The sequence below is a fragment of the Haliotis rubra genome, unplaced genomic scaffold (genome assembly GCF_003918875.1).
Source record: "Haliotis rubra isolate DU_JTF1 unplaced genomic scaffold, ASM391887v1 Scf1153, whole genome shotgun sequence".
Lineage (NCBI taxonomy): Eukaryota > Metazoa > Mollusca > Gastropoda > Lepetellida > Haliotidae > Haliotis > Haliotis rubra.
The window spans coordinates 205,001-232,606 of NW_025765063.1; the positions used below are offsets into that span (position 1 = coordinate 205,001).

Sequence of the window (27,606 nt, forward strand, 5' to 3'; positions counted from 1 at the left end):
CTGAATCTTTGTTAAAAGAAGCATTGAACCCCAGGAGCAATCAAGATGATATTACACCTGGTGAATGGTTTCCTTATTTTAAAGAATGGTTTAAATATGCGTTGGACGAGAAGAAACTGAATTTGATCATACAGTTAGAACAGTTAAGACAAAGCCATTCTTGTGACACTTGTACCTCTGCTCCTGGACGAATGATCTGCTCAGTAAACTTATCACTGAGGAAGAAATAAAGGAACAAATTATAAATCTTAAGAAAGGAAAGTCCCTGGAGAAGACGGCATACCTGCAGAATTTTACAAGATTTCATCAGAAACCCTTATTCCATATTTAACCCTACTTTTAATAAAATATTTGATAGTGGTGTATTCCCTGAAGCATGGAATCAGGCTATTATTCTTCCCTTATATAAGACTGGATCAAGAAGCAACCCATCAAATTACATAGGTATTTCACTAATGGACAGTATTGGGAAACTTTTTACATCGATTCTAGAACAGCGTTTAAGGACATGGATAGATATAAATAACTTACTATCAGAAGCACATGCTGCATTCCGACCGAATTATGCTACAGTTGATAATATTTTTATTTTGCAGGCTTTATGTACCAAATATTTGTCTAAACCGAAAGGTCGTTTTTACTGTGCTTTTGTAGATTTCAAGAAAGCATTTGATTATGTGGACAGGGAAAAGTTATTGTACTTGTTATTAAGTAAAGGTTGCCATGGCAAAATGTTCCGGATTTGGGAAAATATGTATACATCTGTTAAAGCTTCTGTCAAGATTGGAACTTGCCAAACACAGTCATTTTCTACCTCCAATGGTATTCGTCAAGGCCGTATCCTCAGCCCCATTCTTTCATTTTCTTTATAAATGAATTAGTACATGAACTGTATGAAAAATGTTCCCAAGGTATATTTGTATCTCAGGATATAATTGATATTATGCTGCTTCTGTTTACCGATGATGTTGTTCTATTCTACTATACTGTTGTAAATTTGCAAAGGCTATTAAACGGGGGAAAAGTTGCCAAAAATGAACAATGGGCATTTGGTAGTGTAAAATTAAAAATTGTATCGTATTATAGATATTTAGGCATCATTTTCTCATCCAGGCTTATTTGGTCAACAGCGTGTCGTACTCATGCATTGCAGGCTTCTAAAGCTGTTTTCCCTGTATACAGACTGTTCCATAACAACAAGTTCTTGTCTTTTTCGACAGCATGTAATATCTTCGATGGTAAAATTGCACCTATTTTGTTGTATGCATTGGAAATATGGGGCCTTAAATATCATGACTGTATTGAAAAGGTGCAAACTTCCCATTTCAAACGTTTCTTGTGTGTTGGGAAATTCGCATCGAATAAGGCAATATTAGGCGAAATTGGTCGTACCAATATGTTTGTTTTAAGTAGACACAGAGCTGTTAAATATTGGATTAAATTGGTTAGAATGGCTGTAAACAGATATCCACATCAATGTTATAACATGTTGAAAGAACTGGATGACAGAGGTAAAAGGAACTGGGTTTCAGATATCCGTCTCGTATTCACACGTATGGTTATACCAAAATGTTGGAGATGAAAAATGTGTTCTTGTATGTGTTCAAGCAAAGATTAGTTGATATTTATGTCCAAAATTGGCAAGGAAATGTACAAGCTTCACATTTTTTAGATATTATAGTCTGGTAAAATTAGGTTTTACATTGAAGCGTATATTACATACCTGTTTCATGATAAGACGTTACTGAAGGTATTTTGTAAATTCCGAATTTCTCTACATAATTTGAATGTAAATGCAACCAGACGAAATAAGGATGTTGAAAGACAGCACACTTTATGTAACAATTGTAACAGCGGACAAGTCCAGGATGTATTTCATATTTTACATCCCAAATGATCAATGTATTTAATTCACAAAATAGACATACCGTTAAAGCAATAGCAACATTTCTGAAATGTGTATTCTCCAACAATGTTTGAAACAGTGTTTAAATATTGCTTTTCTATTTTCTTACGACGTGACAACAAAAGTGTTGTAACAACAATTGTAACATGGGCCAGTTGGCCAATATAACTGAATAAAATATGTCTGTCTGTCTGTTAAATGATTTCATACACGGACGGGACTGTTTGACTTCAGCTGGTCATGTGAATAGGGGCGTTGTGAACTACATCTGGAAGTGCAATAGTTAGGGGAGGGTAATTATTTTCAGTGCAGACCCGTGAAGATCCGGGTTCGAATTGGTTCAGCCGGGTTCAGCAAGTCATGCTTGTCGTTAGAGGCGACTATCGGATTCAGGTGGCCTGGCTCGCTGACTTTGTTGACACATGTCATTGCATCCCCCTTACGTAGATTGATTATATACAGACCGCAGCCACATAGCTGGGATATTGCTGAGTGCATACAAAATCCATGAAACCCCTCCTGTAATAAATGACCAGCCCCTAACGTGGATCCTGTAGTAATGTATATCTATCTTTCAGTTTGATATACGTGTGCCAGATAATAAGGGGTATTTAGCACGACCGTATTGGACCTTTGACGGTGTAAAAACATCGTTATCACATCACGTTACTCAACACCCCTCACCACAGTTGTGTGGAGCTACTGCACTGATCCAGGAGGAGCGATTCCCTCTCTGCCATCACTGAAACGTGAGTATCCGAGTTGTCAGCAACCAACTTTGACATTCTGCTCAACACAGCACTTTTACAACAAAGGGGGAGTTCTATTTTCCAATCGTGACTTTCCCCTTCATACGGAGCAATATACCATCAGCTTCTACGGCTGGTGTCGAGGTTTCCTAAATGACCGAGGTACATTGCAGTGGTACGTTTTAAAGATTCGTGGAAAGAAACACAAATGTATTTGGCTTACCAGTAACCTTTTCAATCAAGGTTTTATAAATCAAGGCCTGGTTCCAGACAATTTAAAGTGGACACGTAAAGATTCCTAAACTACCTATGTAACTGGGTGGGGCGTATGATTCTATTATGTCTGGCGTATTGTCCTGTGAGGGAGTTACCAGTGGGTTTTCTCTGTCCGGGCCACACCTGTCTACATGATGTACAATGACACCAAATGCTATGACCGTTACACGGGGTTTTCTCTGTCCGGGCCACACCTGTCTACATGATGTACAATGACACCAAATGCTATGACCGTTACACGGGGTTTTCTCTGTCCGGGGTAATGTCCGGGCCACACCTGTCTACATGATGTACAATGACACCAAATGCTATGACCGTTACACGGGGTTTTCTGTCCGGGCCACACCTGTCTACATGATGTACAATGACACCAAATGCTATGACCGTTACTACGGGTTTTTCTGTCCGGGGTAATGTCCGGGCCACACCTGTCTACATGATGTACAATGATACCAATGCTGCGACCGTTACACGGGTTTTTCTTTGTCCGGGCCACGCCTGTCTACATGATGTACAATGACACCAAATGCTTATGACCGTTACAAGGGTTTTCTTTGTCCGGGCCACACCTGTCTACATGATGTACAATGATACCAATGCTATGACCGTTACACGGGGTTTTCTTTGTCCGGGCCACACCTGTCTACATGATGTACAATGATACCAAATGCTATGACCGTTACACGGGGTTTTCTTTGTCCGGGCCACACCTGTCTACATGATGTACAATGACACCAAATGCTATGACCGTTACACGGGGTTTTCTCTGTCCGGGCCACACCTGTCAGCATGATGTACAATGATACCAAATGCTATGACCGTTACACGGGGTTATCTTTGTCCGGGCCACACCTGTCAGCATGATGTACAATGACACCAAATGCTATGACCGTTACACGGGGTTTTCTCTGTCCGGGGTAATGTCCGGGCCACACCTGTCTACATGATGTACAATGATACCAAATGCTATGACCGTTACACGGGGTTTTCTTTGTCCGGGCCACACCTGTCAGCATGATGTACAATGACACCAAATGCTATGACCGTTACACGGGGTTTTCTCTGTCTGGGGTAATGTCCGGGCCACGCCTGTCTACATGATGTACAATGATACCAAATGCTATGACCGTTACACGGGTTTTCTGTCCGTAATGTCCGGGCCACACCTGTCAACATGATGTACAATGATACCAATGCTATGACCGTTACACGGGTTTTCTCTGTCCGGGCCACACCTGTTCACATGATGTACAATGACACCAATGCTATGACCGTTACATCGGGTTATCTTTGTCCGCCACACCTGTTGCCTACATGATGTACAATGATACCAATGCTATGACCGTTACACGGGTTATCTTTGTCCGGGCCACACCTGTCAGCATGATACAATGATACCAATGCTATGACCGTTACATCGGGTTATCTTTGTCCGGGCCACACCTGTCTACATGATGTACAATGATACCAAATGCTATGACCGTTACACGGGGTTATCTTTGTCCGGGCCACACCTGTCTACATGATGTACAATGATACCAAATGCTATGACTGTTACACGGGGTTATCTCTTTGTCCGGCCACACCTGTCAGCATGATGTACAATGATACCAATGCTATGACCGTTACACGGGGTTATCTTTGTCCGGGCCACACCTGTCTGCATGATGTACAAATGATACCAATGCTATGACCGTTACACGGGGTTTTCTTTGTCCGCCACACCTGTCATACATGATGTACAATGACACCAAATGCCATGACCGTTCTAGGGTTTTCTGTCCGTAATGTCCGGGCCACACCTGTCTACATGATGTACAATGACACCAATGCTATGACCGTTACATCGGGTTTTCTTTGTCCGGCCACACACCTGTCAGCATGATGTACAATGATAAATAAATGCTATGACCGTTACACGGGGTTTTCTTTGTCCGGGCCACACCTGTCTGCTATTGATGTACAATGATACCAATGCTATGACCGTTACACGGGTTTTCTTTGTCCGGGCCACACTCTGTCAACATGATGTACAATGACACCAATGCTATGACCGTTACACGGGGTTATCTTTGTCCGGGCCACACCTGTCTACATGATGTACAATGATACCAAATGCTATGACCGTTACACGGGGTTATCTTTGTCCGGGCCACACCTGTCAGCATGATGTACAATGATACCAAATGCTATGACCGTTACACGGGGTTATCTTTGTCCGGGCCACACCTGTCTACATGATGTACAATGATACCAAATGCTATGACCGTTACACGGGGTTTTCTTTGTCCGGGCCACACCTGTCTACATGATGTACAATGACACCAAATGCTATGACCGTTACACGGGGTTTTCTCTGTCCGGGGTAATGTCCGGGCCACACCTGTCTACATGATGTACAATGACACCAAATGCTATGACCGTTACACGGGGTTTTCTTTGTCCGGGCCACACCTGTCTACATGATGTACAATGATACCAAATGCTATGACCGTTACACGGGGTTTTCTTTGTCCGGGCCACACCTGTCTACATGATGTACAATGATACCAAATGCTATGACCGTTACACGGGGTTTTCTTTGTCCGGGCCACACCTGTCTACATGATGTACAATGATACCAAATGCTATGACCGTTACACGGGGTTTTCTTTGTCCGGGCCACACCTGTCAACATGATGTACAATGATACCAAATGCTATGACCGTTACACGGGGTTTTCTTTGTCCGGGCCACACCTGTCAACATGATGTACAATGACACCAAATGCTATGACCGTTACACGGGGTTTTCTTTATTCTTTATTTACCACTTTAGACAGACAGAAAGACAGACAGACACAAGCAGACGGACAGACACACACAGGCAGACAGACAGACAGATATATGGGTCGAGAGACATCATCATTGGAGATGACACCGTTTACATAGCGTTTCACCAGATGAACCCAAATGGAGATGGTGATTTACGTGTATGGCGTAACAGTGGAGGACCCTATCACGATGACTGTTCTACAGACGGGCAACTGCGGTGTTTTAAGCATGGACTGGGGTCACAGGGACAACATTCTGAGTCATCACGTTGGCCTACTCTTCCGTCAGCATCAAGATTAGACTAATGCTTAGTCTCTGAATATAAATAATTTTGATAGTAACAAACAAGCCCATTTAAATTGAAAAGGAGCCCAAGGGAGACCAGAGATTCAGAACCTGAGGAAATCTAGACTTGCTTTATTTAGGGCTTTAGCACTGCAGAGAGGGCTTGGCAGTGGGGAAAATAATGTGGTTCAGGGACTGTGAGACAGACTACATCAAGATAGGCACACGTTTCAGCAGGATAAAGCGCTTTTAGCAATATTCCAGCAATATCACAGCTGGGGACACCAGAAATGGGCTTCACACATTGCACCCATGTGGGGAATCGAACCCGGGTCTTTAGCGTGTCGAGCGGACGCTTTAACCGTTAGGCTACCCCACCGCCCCAAATGAATCCCTGAGGGAACGCTGTAGGCATATACCCCGGGCTGTTTAAATCGGATAACTGTCTCTTCAAATACAGGGGTGGGTCCACAACACTTTATTCCTGATTCGTTTTGAAAACTACATGCTATTATAGCAATGGCTAGGCGTCATTTGGGAGGCGATCGTCAGCCAAAGTGCCCACGATACTTGCGTTGCTTCACAGGGTGGCCACCCAGGTTATTGACTTTAGACCCGCCGGGTCCTTCACTGACTTTAACCTGAATGTGGGTCTTTGCATATGTATTTTGTTCTGTTGTGTATAGACTACATTCATATCTTCTCTCAATCACATCAGATGTATTATGAACATTTTCCACGAGTGTTCAATTTGTTCTTTCATCTGATAATGTTTAAATGATAACCATTCATTTATAAACCCAATATGTGGTAGCAGGGGACACAGAATGGGGCCCCTTATTAGAGGTGATCAGACTACCATTTGCGTAGATGTGAGTGAGTAAGTTTAGTTTTACAACGCTTTTAGCAATATTTCCAGCAATATCACAGCGGGAGACACCAAAAATGGATTTCACACATTGTAAACATGTGGGAAATCGAACCCGTTCTTCATCGTGACGAGCGAACACTTTAACCACTAGGCTACTCCACCGCCCCTGCGTAGATGTATGCGAGGCGGCGGTGACGTATTGATTACCCCAGATGACTGAAAACTGCCCGCGGGATGTTGTTCCAAAGGTCAACCAAACCCTGCCCTAACTGAGCTAAAGTCAAGGTCTGTCTCTGGTCCTGTTGTAAGCGTACACCCAACTTATCCTATGTAGGAGAGGGTCTGAAGAGAAGTCCGGTCAGTAATGCTATGCTTCCTCTAAAAGTTTGTTTCAACGCCTGGATAATATCTTATCCCTACATTTGAACATCAACTCGAACGGTGCCCCGTTAACGTTTGACAGTCAAATAGCCATCATCAATGACGAATTGCGTCCTGCAGTCCACAGTCCGCAAAACTGTTCCACTTCCAAACCAATTCGATAGGCGTTAGTAACGCAGGCATCGATAAAACGTCAACATGAAGACGTGTTTGACCTTACACGACCCTCAAATCTGTCCCGCTGACACATGGAATCACCTGAGAGCAGTATACAGTCTGAGATTTACCTTATGAGCCTCAGATGTTTTGTACACCAAGAAACACTGGGCGTGTCGATGGATGTCTTGGCCAAATGATGTGCTCCTTCAGCCAGTGTACAGGTTCTGTCTGTACTTGGATTCAAGCCAACAGTTGATCGTGGTGTTCATGTGGCTGTTTCACGTGACGCCATACGTGGACAATCGGGAAGGTCCCGAGTGTTTTTTTCTGTTGTAGATAACGTCTCGGAAGAGATGACATCATTTTTCGACGGACATTTATTGTCTGGTAACTTCGTTCTAGTCATTCCTGTCTACAACATACCCCGGAGGCAAGCAGTATTTACGGTAAAAGGAAATCTGCTCATGAGCAACCGCTGTACACATTCAAACAACACGTGTGATTATCAGTGGCATGGCTGTCGTAGAATCAGTACCACCGAGTCTAGAGGAACTTAACTGTGATTTTCCGTGTTTCAGTAGGTTTTCACACCATGTCCTCAACCATCTTTTTCCTGCTCCTCGCGGGTCTTGCGATGTCTGTCATGGCGGACTACACCGGGAAGGTGCTGCTCATCTCCATGGACGGCTTCCGGTACGACTATCTGGACATGGTGGACACCCCCAACTTTGACGACTTCGCCAGACAAGGCGTGAAGCTACCCTACATGAACAACAGCTTCACGACGTTGACATTTCCAAACCATTACACCATAGTGACAGGTGAGTTAAGATAAAGTTAAAGCAAGTTAAAAAGGTCAATGGCAGATGCTATCAGAAACGTGCGAATTTTCGCCAAAAAACATTTATTTTAGGTCAGGAAATATCAGTACAATGTTTTCCCTGGGCCATATACTTAACTCCATTTGATTTTGTGGTCCGCTCATTAGAAATCGTCAAAGACAAATTTCATTGAGGTTAAATTATATACTAAGCAGAAAAAGAAACGTCAGTTTGGAATTTTCCTTCGCAGAAACGGATAACTGTAAACTCATTTCATGTTTTGATTGTATATTTTTGACAACATCTCCAACTTTACCTTAGCAAAGACATTCCTTCCCAAACTCAGAATGGAACCCAGGAAATGGTCTCAAAAACGCAACCTGATCTCGAGATGGTACGGTGTTCTCCATGTTTTTCATTCAAATCATGCTGCACCTGCTGTTCACAAGGACCAGCCCTATAAAATGCACCCCCAAACCTGGTTGAAACATTCACATTACAACGTCAGCAGGATGCCGCGACTCACGACAGCTCAGAGCAACCAGGCGCTAGAAAGACTTGAAGCTGACCACACTGCACAAGCCGTTGCCAATCACTTCCAGGTCAACGTTTGGACCATTTACAGACTGCAGCAACGTTTCTGGCGCATCAACACCACAAATGATCGCCCCCGTACTGGCAGACCAAGGGTCACCACAAGTCAACAAGACCGCCATGTTGTGCGACAGCATGTACAGAATCCCTTCATGCAGGCATCCGAAACAGCACGCCAGACAGTGGGAACACAAGGAAGACCAATCAGTACTCATACAGTACGCCGACGTCTTAACAACGGGAACCTCCATTGCCGTAGACCTTACCGTGGACCTATCCTCACCCCTCGTGAACGTGAACGTCTACAGTTTGCCCTACAACATCCAAAACTAGCGATACAGGCAATGGATAACTGTTCTGTTCACAGATGAGAGTCGATACTGTGTATCAACTGCAGAGTGGGTCATGTGGTGTTCCAGAACCTTGGTCCAGGGTGAGGAGGCGGCATCACAGCGGTGCGCTACATCGACCAAGTTCTCAGACCCCACCTCATACCACATTTCGCACGTCACCGGAACAACATTTTCCAGCATGATAATGCCCGGGCCCATACTGCCAGAGCTACAAGGGACTTCCTACAGCAGAACGGTGTCAACATTATGCAGTGGCCAGCCCTTAGTCCTGATTTAAACCCAACTGAACATCTTTGGGATGAAATTCAGAGGAGACTGAATAATGTCATACCAAGGCCGAACACAGCCGATTTTGTGCGCCAGGCCTTTCTCAGAGTGTGGTTCCAGGTGCCAATGGCTTCCATCAATCGATTGGTGCACTCCATGCATAGACGCTGTGCTGCAGTTCTTGCCGCTCGTGGTGGTCACACTAGATACTGAAGTCAAGGGTCTGAATGGACTGCAAACGTTCACGTTATGTCTTGAAATTGTGCTGAGTTATTCATTGATGTGTCAAGATATTGTACACAAAAAATGGTTTTGATCCGCTTATTATGTCCATTTCTGTAATGATTTGATTAGAGTGCCTATCTAATTTTGAATTCGTACTGACGTTGTTTTTTGGCTGCTGAGTATATGAATGCATGATTTAAGACATGTCTGATAATTTCAATATTTCATCTAACCCTTAAAATTTCAGCAGGCAATATCAGATCGCGTGTATGTCTTGAAAGTCTACGTCTTCAAATGTCAAGACAAGCTAGTTTTTAGTGCTGTCGTCTTTCAATCAGTTCGGAAAAATGTACCTGTGAAGGTCCGGGTCAGAATATTAGCCTTCAGTAACCCGTGCTTGTCGTAAGAGGCGACTAACGGGATCAGGTGGTCAGGCTCGTTGACTTGGTTGACTCATGTCATCGGTTCCCAATTGCGCAGATCGATGCTCATGCTGTTGATCACTGGATTGTCTGGTCCAGACTCGATTATTTACAGACCGCTGCCATATAGCTGGAATATTGCTGAGTGCGGCGTATAACTAAACTCACTCACTCACTCGGAAAACTGTTCTGCACGCACAACCAGTATGATTCTTTTACCCCAGTTTGATTAACTCCTTCGCTGCACGTGAACATAGCTTTTGGGATATTATGTGAAGCACGTGCTTTACATGTGCAATCCAGTATGTATGGGCATGATCGCATGTTAGGACCAAAACTTTTGAAATTGACCTTGGATTCTGGTGGCGCTAAATTACTGTTCACATGTACAGGCCTCCTTAATGTTCGTATGGAATCTTACGCTCAGACAAAACGTACGTTATCTGTTTCCGATGCAGGTCTGTGGGAGGAGAGTCATGGTATTATTGGCAACCATTATGTACGACCCCACGTTCAAAGCCAGCTTCGGCATGGGCACCACGGAGTCACGGTGGTGGGACGAGGGAGAGCCACTGTGGGTCACGGCCAAGAAGAAGGTATACTAAAAGTTGAGAAATGCAATACCTGCCATACTAAACGCCTCCCTCGTTGTCATCTGGCATGAGTACGGCGTTAAACAACAAGCTTTTACATAACTTTACAGTTGAAACTTCATCGGAAATAGTTTGCGTAAGAGTTGTAGTTGCATGTGTAGGAGGATAGATCGAGGTGAGGCTGGTCTCTCAGGAAATTGGTTCAAACTGTGGCGAGAAGAAGGAACAGAGACACCTTCACAACTGATATGAAGTTACAAAAGAAAAGGCGGTGAGGGTTCCCAGTGGTGCAAGCTTACGTTCGCCACGCTGAAGGCCCGGGTCCGATTCCTCAGAGGGATACAAATTGGTGAACCAAGTTGATCACTTCGGCTTTAAGTCCTTCATGAAGCTGAAACTGCCAAAATCACTTTGAGATATCCCAGTGGCGAAAGCATTCGCTCGTCACGCCGAAGGCCCGGGTTTAAGTCCTCATGGGGTACAATTTGTGAAGCTCATTTCATTGACCCTGTCATTGTTCATTGCTGACATATTGACATATTGCTCGTCACGCTGAAGGCCCGGGTTCAAGTCCTCATGGGGTACACTTTGTGAAGCTCATTTCATTGTCCCTGTCATTGTTCATTGCTGACATATTGACATATTGCTCGTCACGTCGAATGCCCGGGTTCAAGTCCTCATAGGGTACAATTTGTGAAGCTCATTCAATTGCCCCTGTCATTGTTCATTGCTGACATATTGCTCACATACACGTGACACCACACTTACTCAATGTTTGTATGTTCAACTTCCAGGGTCTGAAGACTGGCACCTACTACTGGCCAGGCAGCGAGGTTGAGATCCAAGGTTTTCGCCCTGACTTTTGGTTCAAATACAGTGACAAGACACCGTACAAGGAGCGAGTGGATACAGTCATTGACTGGTTCAAGAACAAAGATGTCAGAATGGCCACCCTGTATTACCCGGAACCCGACCATACTGGGCACGGTTATGGTCCAGACTCTCAGCAAGTTAAGGACAAGGTCAAATACATGGATGGTATCCTTGGTTACCTCATGGAAAAGTTGAAGGATAATGACCTTGAAAACACGGTCAATGTCATCGTTACCAGTGACCATGGCATGGTTGATGTTGACAATATCAATAAAGTAAGTTCACGTGTCTTTAAGCATGGCTAACTGAGGGTATCGGGGTGTAGTTTAAGAATGACTTATTTCACCAATTTGAGCATTTATTGTGTCACCTTACATGTAAGGTTTTCACTTATATATTTCCATGTACAGCCGAACCCCAATGTTTCGAACTCGGTTGAGACGAATTCCCGGTTGTGTCGAACTCATTATTTTACCCTGATGTCTCGAACTAGATGTGTCGAATTCCCGCTTGTGGCGAATTCATTTTAGGTCCTCAAAAGCCCCTAATAGTACAAATTTACTCTTTGTATCGAACTGTTACAAAAGTAAAAAGCTATGCTCATAAACGTGCTACCAAAAGATCAAAAGTGAGGATTAACGTGTTTTCTTGTTGGCAAAAGGCATTGCACCTTGAGATATTCGTAGTATTCATTCCTGGGTTAAATGTAAGAAGCGTGTCTTGGTGTTACAGTTGGGGTCGAATCCCAAATCCGCTCTTCTTTGTCAGCACCATGTCGTTGCGTTTTGGGTTATACCAAATTGGTGAAGGAAGTTGGTCACTTCGGCTTTCATTCATAAACCTGAAACTGATAAGTGATATTACTAAAACTCTTTAAAAACGTGTATATAATTGTCCAAAATACAGTATACCCTGGACTCTTTAACGCCACCGTTTGTCCAGGAGAAATTATGGCACTTCATCCAGGGTGACATTATACCCAGGTAGGACAGTTAGAGGGCCCTCTGCAATCAGCAAGGTGGATTGAGCTGATGTCTCCTGTAATGAGCCTTGAATGACTGGATATTCACAGCGTCTAGGGGCTGCAGGGGACTTTTGTTGTAGGTCACATGTAGATCGTCACATGTGTATCTAAGACTACTTAAAGCATTAATGAGTCAATTTGTCAATCAAAAATTACTAACATAATTTGTGGTTTACTGAGAAAACGATATGTGAAGTGCTTGATTTGTTTATGAATAACCATCTATCTTATCCTTTAGGGTTGGACATTGGAGTAAGAAGGGAAACACTTATAAGAATTTTATCATCAAAAGACGAATCTGTCCATGTAAAATTAGCCCTGTTTTTAACACATTCGCTGTCTTTAAGGAAGAGTCTAATTTCTCCTGTCAACTAACCTAACAATGTTATGATGCTTTCCTCTGTTTGCAATGTCAATACCTTGCCTGTCATTACAATACTATGTATACGGGCCAGAGGCCTTATGTACAATAAACCATCTTGATCTTGATCTTGAGTAAGAAGTAGGCATCCAAACTGTCACCAAATGTGCTCGATTCGTTGTTGATCTGTTTCTCAATACATACAAGTTAGAATATTTACTAGGATTAGCTAACTGAAACACGTGAATTCGGCCATTATGAAAGTGCTGTCTTTTTTCAGGTGGTGGACATAACTGACCATGTCAACATGACGCTGATTGACAGTGTGCCGATGTACGGTCCGGTGATGCACATTCTACCGAAAGACGGACAGGATGACAACATCATGGCGGATCTGGAGGGCGTCTCCAACATCACAGCCTATAAGAAGGACGACATTCCTGAGCATTTCCATTACCGGAACAACAGAAGGATCATGCCCATCGTCATCATAGCAGATGAGGGATGGCAGCTGACCACTGTAAGTTTGGGATGACCAGAGTCATGCGCATTATATAAGGGGCCGTAACCGTGATGTGCTGTGGGTGACAATTTGGGGTCAAGGTCATGATAAGTATGGTTAAGAAACATGGTTAGTGCATAGCTCACACAGAGCGCTCTTTCTCTCCTCTCTCTCTCCCCCTCCCTCTTTCTCTCTGTGTCTCTCCCCCTTCCTCTCTTTCTGTCTCCCCTCTCTGCCCCCCCTCTCTCTCTCTCTCTTCTCTCTCTCTCTCTCTCTCTCTCTCTCTCTCTCTCTCTCTCTCTCTCTCTGCATATAAAGGCAGCACACTACTCAAGAAGAATAACGATTCCCACTGTACACTGGATGTCTTTGCAGAAAAAGGACAAAGTGGCACGCAGCACTTTAAAAGCCACCCATGGCTACGACAACAGACTGATGTCAATGAAGCCTATATTCCTGGCGAGGGGACCCAACTTCAAAACCAACTTCAGATCCGATCCGATCAAGAATGTCGACATCTACCCTCTTGTTTGTAAACTGCTCAAAATAGAGCCAGCGCCGAACAACGGAAGTCTGGCCCGTGTCAATGCCTTCATCCAAGATACTCCTCCAGTTTCCGGGTCTCCAATCAATGCACCAGTGCTGCTTTTTGAGTGTTTGCTTGTATTCACAGTCGTCGCCAACCATATATTGCATTAATGAAACGATCAAAACTGCAGGCGATGCGCATTCTAAATCGCTGGTCTTATAGTGAACCCTGTTTACCAACGCGATCAAATCCCAGCTAACAATTTCACGTTGTCACAACGTTATGCTTTCGTTGTTATTCTGTGGACTCCCATTTGCGTTGTCACAACGTTATGACGTGACCTTGTGATGCGTCATTTTTACGTCACCAGAAGGTTAGAATTATTTGATGCTAACGTATTTTACGTCGTCTTAACGTTCTATTTATCGTTATTGTTTGAATAGTTTTCCCAGTAGTGAACATAAGAAACAAAGCAGATATTTACTTCAATGCTTATTCGTCAATTTGCATGTTGTTTTGGTCGTATGTTTTCCGAAAGCTGAAGCTGAAAAGTGAAGAAAGAATCTCAAAGTGAAAAGTTTCTCAGAAAACTCTAACTTGACACCATTTTGTAAGAAACGTTGTTACAACGTTGTGAGGAGCCCAAAGCATAACGTTTCCTCAACGTAAATTTGCAACGTTGTTAAATACGTTGTAACATACCGTTATAAAATGACGTTGTGACAACGTTGTATTATGACGTTACCACTATACAACCTTCCCACAGATTTGCGAAAACTTTGTGTTAGCCTGGATAATCTTACTAATCACACCAACATTAACGCTTCTGAAACTATCAAATAAACCATGAAAATCCTGTTCAGAATGTATATGCAGCAACTAATACTTGTCGTAAGAGGGCACTGACGTGATCGGTGGTGGTCAATCCTGATGAGTGCGACGTTAAACAATTAACAGCAACATAGATACACGAAACTGTTATCAAACCCTATGTCCAAAAGCTCCGAGATTCCGGGAAAGGAATGGTGAGAGAGTACATAGTCACGAGAACGTTTTCAATGGACATATATCTTGTGCCAGACAGTTTCTGTTTGGTTCATTTCCGGAGCATGACATACATTCTCAATATTTCACGGCGCACGTAGGTCTACTTAAGGACCTTTCGACGGTCACCATGGTTGCAACATATCAGGGATCAAAATGAGAATTGTTTGCAAAGTGACATATTCAAGAAAGCGAAGTTCACGAACATTCACCAACACTTGGTATGTAAACACTTGTGCGTTTGTAATGTAATACTTCCTTTGTAAACGTCGTAAAGAGAAAGGTCAAGGTCACCACAGGAATAATCCTAAATGATTCTATGCCTGTCAAACTCGAGGAAAGTCCCGTATCTAAATCAATTTGTGTAAAGTCACCAAAGCTGTGCCGTACTTTCATATGATGAAATGATACGGAAAATCAACCCGGAAACATTAGACGACATTCAGTTGTCATCCCTTAAAGAAAAGCTTGTCCTGCATGTTGCGACCCGTGAACATCCGGGTTAAAATTGGTCTTCAGTAACTCATGCTTGTCGTAAGAGGCGACTAACGGGATCGGGTGATCAGGCTTTCTGACTTGGTTGACACATGTCATCGTATCTCAGTTGTGTCGAATGATGCTCATGCTGATCACTGGATTGTCTGGTCCAGACTGAATTATTTACAGACCGCCGCCATATAGCTGGAATATTGCTGAGTGCAACAAGCCAGCAACCAACCAACCAACCAACCAACCAACCAACCAACCTACATATTGCCCTAAACAAGGTTCCATCACTCTCCATGTGTGAAACTGAGTGTATATTGGGTGTACATATTGAGATTTATTTAGATGTACTATTCATGCATGCAGTGAGTGAGGATAGCTTCACGCCATTTTTATCAATACAAGCGAGTCCGGTAATTCTGCGCAGCTGCAATAGCGTACTTCCGTATCGAAGGTAAACATCGTCTACTACCACATTTACACTTGAAATCGGGACATTTCTACAAGGGACTGGCTTTTAATCATAAAGGTAAGTAAATAACAGTAATTGACAGATAAATTGACAGTTTTATGAAAATTCGTTTTCTTCAGACTTTTCAACCTTTTTCTTCATTTTTCATAACTGGATTTAATATGAAACACTCCTCCTTACATTGATGAAGTGATTTTTGACAATAATCTGGCCCTTATACGCTTCCATACTTCGGATCTCCAGCTGGATGTTTTGCGCTTGAGTTGCTGCGCAGAATATACGGACAGCAAGCGATGTCGTCAGAACGCGGGTAAGGTCAACCGTATGGCATAATGCAACGTTAGAATCTTATAGTCGTCTAAAACTTGTATTTCTAGGTCAATATGATGCATACCAGCATGTTTAGTCACGTAAACCACAAAAAATAAGAGACGTTAGTTGCCGTGTTGCGATCGATGTGCTTAGGTGCGCGGAATTACCGGACGACATTATATTCTAGTGATATCACTTCGGAGCACACTGAAATGGGATTCAAACAACACACACGCATGTGAGGTCGACGAGCGGACGTTCGAGTGACTTTGTACGTCGCTCCTAGCAGTTTTCCGTTAATACCACAGTACAGGACACAAGAAATAGGCTTCACACATTGTACCCGATGGAACCCGAACCTTCGGAATGACGAGCGAACACTTTAACCACTGAGCTACCCCACCGATTCTGCGCACGTTTAGCAACTAGTCTATCCCATCGCCGCTCCATACAAGCACGCATGGCAAGGATGTAGATACCTTCACCAGGACTGTTGCAGTTCTCATCGAAATTTATGTTTTTAATGGTTTCTATTGTTACAATCTTCCATGTACATTCTACTTAAAAGAAGTAAAACAACCGATTTTCGTCATGTAACTAATGTTGATCCGTCATACCATGAGCACATAAAATCGGGAATTCCTAAACTTCTTTTGGACAGTAAGCGTGAGTGTGAAAGTACGGTTTTACGCCGCTTTTAGCAATATTCCAGCAATATCACGGCGGAGGACACCAGAAAATGGGCTTCACAAATTGATCCCATGTGGGAATTGAACCCGGGTCTTCGGCGTGACGAGCGAACGCTTTAACCACTAGGCTACCCCACCGCCCCACAGTAAGTGTGAGCTTTTCGTTTCTCTTGTATACACGCCCCGCGCTGTACAATGTTTGGGACGCAGTTATGTGACTGTTGAGTACATGTATGACATCAGCGAATACACCTAATGCACCGATGGTATCAAGATTACACTCACACACCCCTTATCAACGTTCCCTTCTTGACCCCATAACACAACTTGATAGCACAACTTGATAACACACCTAACGATACTTTCAACACAGTAATTCATTTTTTAATTCAAGTTTGTTTGTTTTTTCTGTCGTCGCGAAACGGTATCCAGACGAAGATACGCACGTGCACCTTGATATGGGGCCTGTGGGCTAGTCCAGAGATTAGATATTGGGTCGATTACCCACTTGGGTGCAACATGTGGTGTCTGATCACCGTGCTATTGCTGGAAACTAAAACTAACCTTAACATGATGACGCAGCCATAGGACCATCAATACAGAAACCTCTCTTCGTCTATCTTTTGCTAGCGAACGAGTTTGGTTTTACGCCGCTTTTAGCAATATTCCAGCAATATCACGGCGGGGGACACCAGAAATGGGCTTCACACATTGTACCCATGTGGGGAATCGAACCCGGGTCTTCGGCGTGACGAGCCAACGCTTTACCCACTTGGCTACCCCACCGCCCCCTATCTTTTGCTAACACCTGTTGACGTCGCTGATTTTCAGTGATCGTTTCAAATTATTTCCATCACATTCTTGCAATTTACGCCCAGAGATTCTGCTTTTACAGATAGAGAGGTGATAGTTTCTCCATGGCGTTGACATTTAAGTACTAAGTTCTAAGTACTGCTTAGTACTATTATTGACTACCACCCAAGTATTGCTTAGTACTATTATTGACTACCACCCAAGTACTGCTAAGTACTAATATTTACTACCACCCAAGTACTGCTCAGTACTATTATTGACTACCACCCAAGTACTGCTAAGTACTATTATTGACTACAGCCCAAGTACTGCTTAGTACTATTATTGACTACAGCCCAAGTACTGCTAAGTACTATTATTGACTACCACCCAAGTACTGCTCGTTAAGGAAGGACCAGGACAAGGCATGCTGACCTAACCAATGCTGCTTCCGACGGTGGACATCCAGTGTCATTGTTTGCTGGACATTCATGTGATATGTGGTTATCAGGGTTCCTGAATTGTTCTATGGGCACTGCACAAAATCCGCAATCGCCAGTAAGTGTGTGTGAAGCAGACCTTGAAACACCACATCTCAAGTTGGGCACTGTGATAGCAGCTCGTCAATAGGAAGAGAGCTTGTGTTGGGGTTTACAATATACTCAAGAAAATAAGAGAAATATGTCATGATTTTAAATTATTTTAAAAGATCTTCAGTTTCTGTTAATAATGAACGACTAGCGAAGTATTAGCCAGCTCACACTAGAGCACGGTCGCTGTACGAATACATAATTTAGGCATTGTGCAGGCATCGGGTTGTGATTGTGTTATGATCCTACATTGATTGTGATGATTGTGTTCTTAGCCCACCACGATTGTTCAATTTTAAAACCCCTTTTTAATTTTTTTTAAATCGTGATGTGATCGTGTCGATCGTGAAGTCATTGTATAGGCATAGAGTAGTGTTCGTGTTTTGATCGTGTTGATCGTGTAGTCATTGTATAGGCATAGAGTAGTGTTCGTGTAGTGATCGTGTAGTCATTGTATAGGCATAGAGTAGTGTTCGTGTAGTGATCGTGTAGTCATTGTATAGACATAGAGTAGTGTTTGTGTATTGATCGTGTAGTCATTGTATAGGCATAGAGTAGTGTTCGTGTTTTGATCGTGTTGATCGTGTAGTCATTGTATAGGCATCGTGTAGTCTAAGTCAAACATGTTTATTGTACAAAAGGCCTCCGGCCCATATACATTGGAGTTAAACATATACATTATACATATGGTGCAATAAGTAGTAATTAGTTATCTAAACAGCAAATCATGATACAGGCAGTAAATTATGTACAAGTAGTGAAATACGATGGGTCTACAAAACTTTTTATCAGATTGTTACGTTGAATAAGAGCATAATTGATAAAGAACGACAGCTTTATTATCACATGCTGGTCAGTTGATGAAAGAAGTAGTTTAAAAGCTAATGAAGGTGGCTTACATAGATAATATTCAGCTATATATTTCGTACGCAAATCTTTATAAAAAGGACATACAAGTTAAAAATGGATTTCATTTTCCACATCTATATTACACAGTGGGCACATTCTCTTGCATCGTTAAATATAAAAACGTCTTCCTTCGTTTACCATTATGTTGATCAAACCTAACCTAAAGCGCGTAAATGGATATCTTAATTTCTTTGGTGTTAAAAACGACAGATATTTCTCCAGCTGGAGTAGTGATTTGTATATTCTATAAGAGTCATATCGTGAACTATTATAAAATTATAGACTGGTGATGAGGTCAATACCTGTTTTTATGGACCGAGAACGAAGTCCGAGGTCAATATTACTTTTCGCGGATCCATAAAAACAGGTATTTCGCCATAAAAACAGGTATTTCCGAATTCGACTGTCTATAATTGTTTTATTATGTAATTACCGAAAAGCTTCTAAAATCCAAAACATGTCCATTTAGTCAAGAAAAGTAATTTTAATTTAGGAGATAAACATCATGTGTTGGCCAATTTCCAGGTGTTATTGAGTATTTGAAGCACGGGAATTAATTTGGAACCGACGGCGTCAGCCCGGAAATTGGCCAACACATGATGTTTATCGACATTGTAAACACAAAAAAGTAAACCAAAAGGTCCACACACGTTTTTGTGTCTGCACTCATTGACATCGAGTACGGGTACAGTAGTGAAATGTCATCAGCCGGCCGTTTCGGCTGTCTCCCATCTGGTACCATCTGGAACTGCTCATTTGTGACGTCATTCCGACTTTACGTCACAATATAGTTTGAATGACGTCATCACAGCTGACGACGTAACAATTACAGTGGTGTGAGCGATGTTTGAATGTATTAATACGCAGCGAATTTCCGGAAATCGAATACCATTTGATCATTTTTTTTCAACCAATCAGATTAAAGAACACAGTGACTTTTGGTTTACAATTTCACTCCATTTCGCCACATTTTCTAAATATATTAATATTAGTTTTATCTAGATTAACGGATAAATCCCATGTTTTAGTATACCGTTCCAAAATATTCAACTGGGTTTGTAGTCCAACGACAGATTTTGATAAAAGAATTACGTCATCAGCAAATAAAAGAATAAAAAGTTCTAAGAGATCTGGAAACATTTGGAAGCCATGCTTACCATTTGCGATAATATCGTAGTACAATTCGTTGATAAACCTTGAAATAGAATTGACTCACAACACTTCCTTTGTCTTAAGCCAACGGGGCAGTCGAAAATATCAGTCTTATCATCACCACAACGTACACAAGCTTTGACATTAGTATACATTGCTTTTTAACATAACATCCAATACAGTCTACCTTTCAGACCAGTATTACTTAAAAAGAATACCACAATTTAGAACGATTGACAGAATCAAATGCTTTACGGAAATCAACAAAAGCAACATATAGTTTACGCTTACGACAGGATAGACATTTCTGGGCTAGTGCAAATAGTGTAAAGATATGATCAGAAGTTGAACATTTCTTTCTAAAGCCTGCTTGCGATTCGGGAATTTTATCTGTCATACTTGCCCATTTAGCGAGTCTGTTATTTAGAACATATGTAAAGACTTTACCTAAAATACTCATAAGGAAAATTCATCTATAATTATCTGGATTGGTGACATTACCTTTCTTATGTAAGGGAACAATGACTGATCGCGCCCAACAACGGGGGAAAATACCATTTTCAAACAATTTATTAAAACACTTATGGGTGAGTTATGGGTGAGTCAAATACAAGTGATTCGACGTCTGACATATAACTGCAGTTAAAATATCTGATGTTGCATCGTGTAGTGTTCGAGATGTGATCGTGTCGATCGTGTAGTCATTGTAAAGACATAGAGTAGTGTTCGTGTAGTGATTGTGCTGATCGGGATTCATCTTCTGGACACCACTCCAACATGAACACAACACGATCAAGATAATTTCTCAAGCTGCAATCGTACTGCTATCGTGCTCCTGTTAATTTTAGCATGAGATGTGAACACGATGGCTACTCGATCAGTACAGGAAGTCAACACGAAGATGCACGATGACTGCACGATCGAAGTACGATCAAAACACGACGCTTACACCAGTCAGAGCATTTCTCGCCCAAACGTTTCCCACGTGCGCGCTCATCGGGCCTTGCAGCAGCATGCATCCGGTTTACTTGTGAAATCAAAGGGTACACAGCTCTGTGTGACCAAGTCAAAGAGACACAACATGCCAACGAAGAAGTTCTCAGGCAAATCTATAGGAAAGAAGATGGCACTTAAAAGAGGGAGACCCCATTAGCGTCTAGCTACTCTACCTCTTTCTGATGATGATGATGATGATGATGATGATGATGACACTGCAGACAGTCCTCAACCTGGGTCTTCAGGAGTTACTACCATTACTGCTGCTGTTCAAGTTCACCGGGAAGCAGATGAACCCAGAAGCCCTTCTCCGCCACCTCCTGCCGACCTCACTCCAGCAGCACAAGTCCGTTTGGGTAGTTCACGTCCACCTACAGACCGGAGGAGGAGATCCCAGCTTCCAGAACATTCAGTCTATGCTGACAGTAACCTACAGGTAACTATAACATGGCCAGTGTAACCTTTAATTACTTTGGACACTGATAAAAGTGTTACATTGGCCATATTATATGCATAAATCGATTTTTTTGTTTTGGCTCCATGCGTTGTTTGCGGGTTCTTGACATATGTAGAGGGCTTTGGCTTTTCGTTTGAAAAAGAGTTCAGCCGAGGACTTGCAGCCGCCACGGCACAGATCCAGCTCAGGATTGAAAATACACAGGAAGGGTACCTTGGACCTTGTTTCTGGCTTGGCTGGCATTGTTGTAAGCCCACTTCCTCCAACAGTTTTCTGAGGTCAGAATGCTTGAAGAGCTGGTCATCCGAGCAAGCACCATTGGCGTCGACTTCGACATAGATAAACCTGTGGTCATGGTCCACCAGAGAAAAATACACCTTGGAGAAGCAGCCCTTGTAGTTGTAGAACATCGAGCCAGACTTCCTCAGGCACCTGATGCGCACGTGTTTGCCATCCAGAGCTCCGCATGCGTAAGATATTTGTCCAGGAAGCCGTCAGCACTTACTTTCCACTGTTCAGGAGTAATGCATGGAGACATGACTTCGGATGAGTATCCTTTTATGATGGCCTCGCAGCAGACTTGTGGCACGAAGAGTCAATGGTGTTCTTGGCGACTCTGAAGGAGTATTGCAGGTCCAAGTAGCTTTTCCCCGTAGTGGGGTAGCGAAGAGTAACCGCAATCTTCAAGACTGGGTTGAGTGCTTCCCTAAATGGAGTATCTTTCTTTTTGATGCAAGGGCCGACTCGAGTGACCAACTCTTGGAAGAGAGCATTGTCCAACCTCAGGAAGTTCTTTAGGCTGACCCGACTTCATTATTCAGCTCCGCTAGCAGAATCTCATACTGCCCATACAGAGGTCTCTGTAGCAATCAATTTCGTGTCCACACTCCTCTCTTTCGTCTCTTTTTTGGTGGCCCGTCCTCCAACATCCCCTCGTCTCCCTCATCTTCTCCTCCACCTCCATCATCTCCAAATCCACAGCAATTAGTTCCAGCCCCAGCTCCAATCTTCTTCTCCTAGTTGTCATTTTGGAAACCTGATGTACAGTGATGCCCTCTCCCTCATTTCCACTGCATTATATACCCATACGGACATGAAGGAGAGTCGTTTTGGAGGGAAGAGTTCTGATTGGTCACAATTTTATGTAAAATCGTGCATAATTCGTACACCTATCGTGATGACATCGAGATAGCATCGTGTCATGTGTGTGTTGTTTGTGTCGTGCTCTAGTTGTACAGGAATCGTGTTGATCGTGTACATTGTTACAATCTGAGCACGATTCCAGTAGGATCCAGATTCCAGTACGATCCATTCGTGTTGTCATCGTAGTAGCATCCAGTGTGAATTGGGCTTAAATGTAAAGACCATCAACCATCTTGAAAGCAGATAGGGGTCAAATTTGGAGGTGAGGTGAAATTGGGGTTTAACGTCGTTCTTAAGAATATTTCGCTTATATGACGACGTGTACGCGTGTGTGTGGGGCTGTTTGCACTAGCCCAGACTTAAGCTTGTTTTATAGTGCTAGCTCACTGAAATACCATGCCGCATACCATACCCCACTCAGACACATTATACTGACTCCGAGCCGACCAGTCCTAGTTGTACCCATTAATGCCGAGCGCCAGGCAGGGACCAACAAGTACCATATTTTAACGTCTTTTCGTATGACGCGACCGGGGAGCGAACCCGCGACCTACCCCTCTCAGGGCGGAAGCTCTAACCACTACACCACGCAGACGGTCAGATTGGAAGTTTCATAGGTTACGTTTTCAGTTAAGCAGTGCGTAATACCTCCACGATTTGCCAGACACTTAATCTCTCTACAGAGCAAACAGTGTATGTGTCTTAAACCCTAAACCTGTTATACCGATTCGTCAGGTTCAGGCAATATGGTCGGCTCTCTATAACGCTGACGCACACCTCTCCGTATAATGTTCTAGACGTGTTCACTGGAGGGAAGGATGGGTCCATTGCTGACCATTGCCATCCTAAGATGTTGTGCTGCTGGTGGTGAGAATTGACGATACGTGAACAACGAGCCCGCGCGTGGTCGTCCTGAACGACAAAACGCCGCCCCACACGCCTAAATAGGCCAACGAATGGTGTCATTATGTGCGAGTGAGTGAGTTAAGATTTACTCCACACTCAGCAATACTCCAGCTATATGGCGGCGGTCTGTAAATAGTCTGAACCAAAAGTCTAGTCTGAACCAGACGATCCAATAATCAACAGCATGAGCATCGATCTACGCAACTGAGATACGATGACATGTGTCAACCCAATCAGCGAGTCTGATCCCCGATCCCGTTAGTCGCCTCTTACGACAAGCATGGGCTACTGAAGACAAATTCTACCCGGGATCTTCAGGTGTACAGCCATGTCCCCACAGTAGTGTCGGGTGACCCTTGCTTGCCAAGCATGAATTATACATCTCAACACACATTGACGCATTGGTATCAAATAATGATGATACTACATCTTCGCGAAACTATGAGAGTATCCTGGTCTACAGGTCACAATCACATACAAAGGCAAGTCAACCAGGGAGAACAGTGTGTGGCCGTATCCGATTATAGGAGATTTCCCCGGTGCCATATATTCAGTAAATCAGCGAAAGGGGTTTGTGCATTTGACCATTATTGAACGATATTAATAAATGCCGGTTTCCTGTTGGCACCAGTTTTACCTACAGAGCAGAGTAGGCGGGCCTACGACAATGCTTCGATGTCAGTGAAGCCTATATTCCTGGCTAGAGCACCCGACTTCAAGACCAACCTCACGTCAGATCCCATTCAGGTCGTGGACAGCTATTTTTCTAAGTAAATTTAGTGCTCAGTTTTATTCGTTACACTTCCATTCTGAAAGCTAACCCTATAAACTTGGGGTAAATATTAGGACAGAATATCAGTAATTAAACTGATGAACAGAATGTGTGTTTTAGTCATGCTCAACACAAAGCTAACCCTCTAAAGTTTAGGTAAATATTAGGACAGAATATCATTAATTAAACTGATGAACAGAATGTGTGTTTTAGTCATGCTCAACACAAAGCTAACCCTCTAAAGTTTAGGTAAATATTAGGACAGAATATCATTAATTAAACTGATGAACAGAATGTGTGTTTTAGTCATGCTCAACACAAAGCTAACCCTCTAAAGTTTAGGTAAATATTAGGACAGAATATCAGTAATTAAACTGATGAACAGAATGTGTGTTTTAGTCATGCTCAACACAAAGCTAACCCTCTAAACTTAAGGTAAATATTAGAACAGAATATCAGTGATTAAACTGATGAACAGAATCTGTGTTTTAGTCATGCTCAACACAAAGCTAACCCTCTAAAGTTTAGGTAAATATTAGGACAGAATATCAGTAATTAAACTGATGAACAGAATGTGTGTTTTAGTCATGCTCAACACAGAGCTAACCCTCTAAAGTTTAGGTAAATATTAGGACAGAATATCAGTGATTAAACTGATGAACAGAATGTGTGTTTTAGTCATGCTCAACACAAAGCTAACCCTCTAAAGTTAAAGGTAAATATTAGGACAGAATATCAGTAATTAAACTGATGAACAGAATGTGTGTTTTAGTCATGCTCAACACAAAGCTAACCCTCTAAACTTAAGGTAAATATTAGGACAGAATATCAGTGATTAAGCTGATGAACAGAATGTGTATTATAGTCATGCTCAACACAAAGCTAACCCTCTAAAGTTTAGGTAAATATTAGGACAGAATATCAGTGATTAAACTGATGAACAGAATGTGTGTTTTAGTCATGCTCATCAAAACCTAACCCTCTAAAGTTTAGATAAATATTAGGACAGAATGTCTGTGATTAAACTGATGAACAGAATGTGTGTTATAGACATGCTTAACACAAAGTTAACCCTCTAAAGTTTAGGTAAATATTAGGACAGAATATCAGTAATTAAACTGATGAACAGAATGTGTTTTAGTCATGCTCAACACAAAGCTGACTCCTCTAAAGTTTGGGTAAATATTAGGTCAGAATATGAGTAATTAAACTGATGAACAGAATGTGTTTTAGTCATGCTTAACACAAAGCTAACCCTCTAAAGTTAAGGTAAATATTTAGGACAGAATATCAGTGATTAAACTGATGAACAGATTGTGTGTTTTAGTCATGCTCAACACAAAGCTGATCCTCTAAAGTTAAGGTAAATATTTAGGACAGAATATCAATGATTCAACTGATGAACAGAATCTGTGTTTTAGTCATGCTCAACACAAAGCTAACCCTCTAAAGTTTAGGTAAATATTAGAACAGAATATCTGTGATTAAACTGAGGAACAGAATGTGTTTTAGTCATGCTCAACACAAAGCTGACCCTCTAAAGTTTAGGTAAATATTAGGACAGAATATCAGTAATTAAACTGATGAACAGAATGTGTGTTTTAGTCGTGCTCAACACAAAGCTAACCCTCTAAAGTTTAGGTAAATATTAGGACAGAATATCAGTGATTAAACTGATGGACAGAATGTGTGTTTTAGTCATACTCAACACAAAGCTAACCCTCTAAAACTTAAGGTAAATATTAGGACAGAATATCAGTGATTAAACTGATGAACAGAATGTGTATTTTAGTCATGCTCAACACAAAGCTAACCCTCTAAAAGTTTAGGTAAATATTAGGACAGAATATCAGTAATTAAACTGATGAACAGAATGTGTTTTAGTCATGCTCAACACAAAGCTGACTCTCTAAAGTTTCGGTAAATATTAGGTCAGAATATCAGTAATTAAACTGATGAACAGAATGTGTGTTTTAGTCATGCTCATCACAAAGCTAACCCTCTAAAATTTAGATAAATATTAGGACAGAATGTCTGTGATTAAACTGATGAACAGAATGTGTGTTATAGACATGCTTAACACAAAGTTAACCCTCTAAAGTTTAGGTAAATATTAGGACAGAATATCAGTAATTAAACTGATGAACAGAATGTGTTTTAGTCATGCTCAACACAAAGCTGACTCTCTAAAGTTTGGGTAAATATTAGGTCAGAATATGAGTAATTAAACTGATGAACAGATTGTGTGTTTTAGTCATGCTCAACACAAAGCTGATCCTCTAAAGTTAAGGTAAATATTAAGGACAGAATATCAATGATTCAACTGATGAACAGAATCTGTGTTTTAGTCATGCTCAACACAAAGCTAACCCTCTAAAGTTTAGGTAAATATTAGAACAGAATATCTGTGATTAAACTGAGGAACAGAATGTGTTTTAGTCATGCTCAACACAAAGCTGACCCTCTAAAGTTTAGGTAAATATTAGGACAGAATATCAGTAATTAAACTGATGAACAGAATGTGTGTTTTAGTCGTGCTCAACACAAAGCTAACCCTCTAAAGTTTAGGTAAATATTAGGACGGAATGTCTGTGATTAAACTGATGAACAGAATGTGTGTTATAGACATGCTTAACACAAAGTTAACCCTCTAAAGTTTAGGTAAATATTAGGACAGAATATCAGTAATTAAACTGATGAACAGAATGTGTTTTAGTCATGCTCAACACAAAGCTGACTCTCTAAAGTTTGGGTAAATATTAGGTCAGAATATCAGTAATTAAACTGATGAACAGAATGTGTGTTTTAGTCATGCTCAACACAAAGCTAACCCTCTAAAGTATAGGTAAATATTAGGACAGAATATCAGTGATTAAACTGAT

General features: G+C 42.0%; 2 protein-coding genes across 2 annotated transcripts in view; both read left to right on the forward strand.

The window, feature by feature from the left end:
• The first annotated feature begins 2,553 nt into the window (after nucleotides 1-2,553).
• The window catches only part of LOC124255375 (ectonucleotide pyrophosphatase/phosphodiesterase family member 5-like), a 59,418-nt gene continuing 34,365 nt past the window's right edge, over nucleotides 2,554-27,606 (forward strand). Inside the window, exons 1-2 of the mRNA XM_046689273.1 lie at nucleotides 2,554-2,655; nucleotides 8,019-8,261. Of these exons, the coding sequence (XP_046545229.1) occupies nucleotides 8,033-8,261 (229 nt within the window). The 5' untranslated portion in view covers nucleotides 2,554-2,655; nucleotides 8,019-8,032. The remainder of the gene's footprint in view (nucleotides 2,656-8,018; nucleotides 8,262-27,606) is intronic.
• LOC124255385 (glycerophosphocholine choline phosphodiesterase ENPP6-like) lies at nucleotides 10,626-14,657 on the forward strand. The gene is made up of 4 exons (XM_046689285.1): nucleotides 10,626-10,718; nucleotides 11,510-11,863; nucleotides 13,254-13,493; nucleotides 13,851-14,657. Exons 1-4 carry the CDS (start codon nucleotides 10,653-10,655, stop codon nucleotides 14,172-14,174), a joined length of 984 nt encoding a protein of 327 aa, XP_046545241.1. The 5' UTR covers nucleotides 10,626-10,652; the 3' UTR covers nucleotides 14,175-14,657.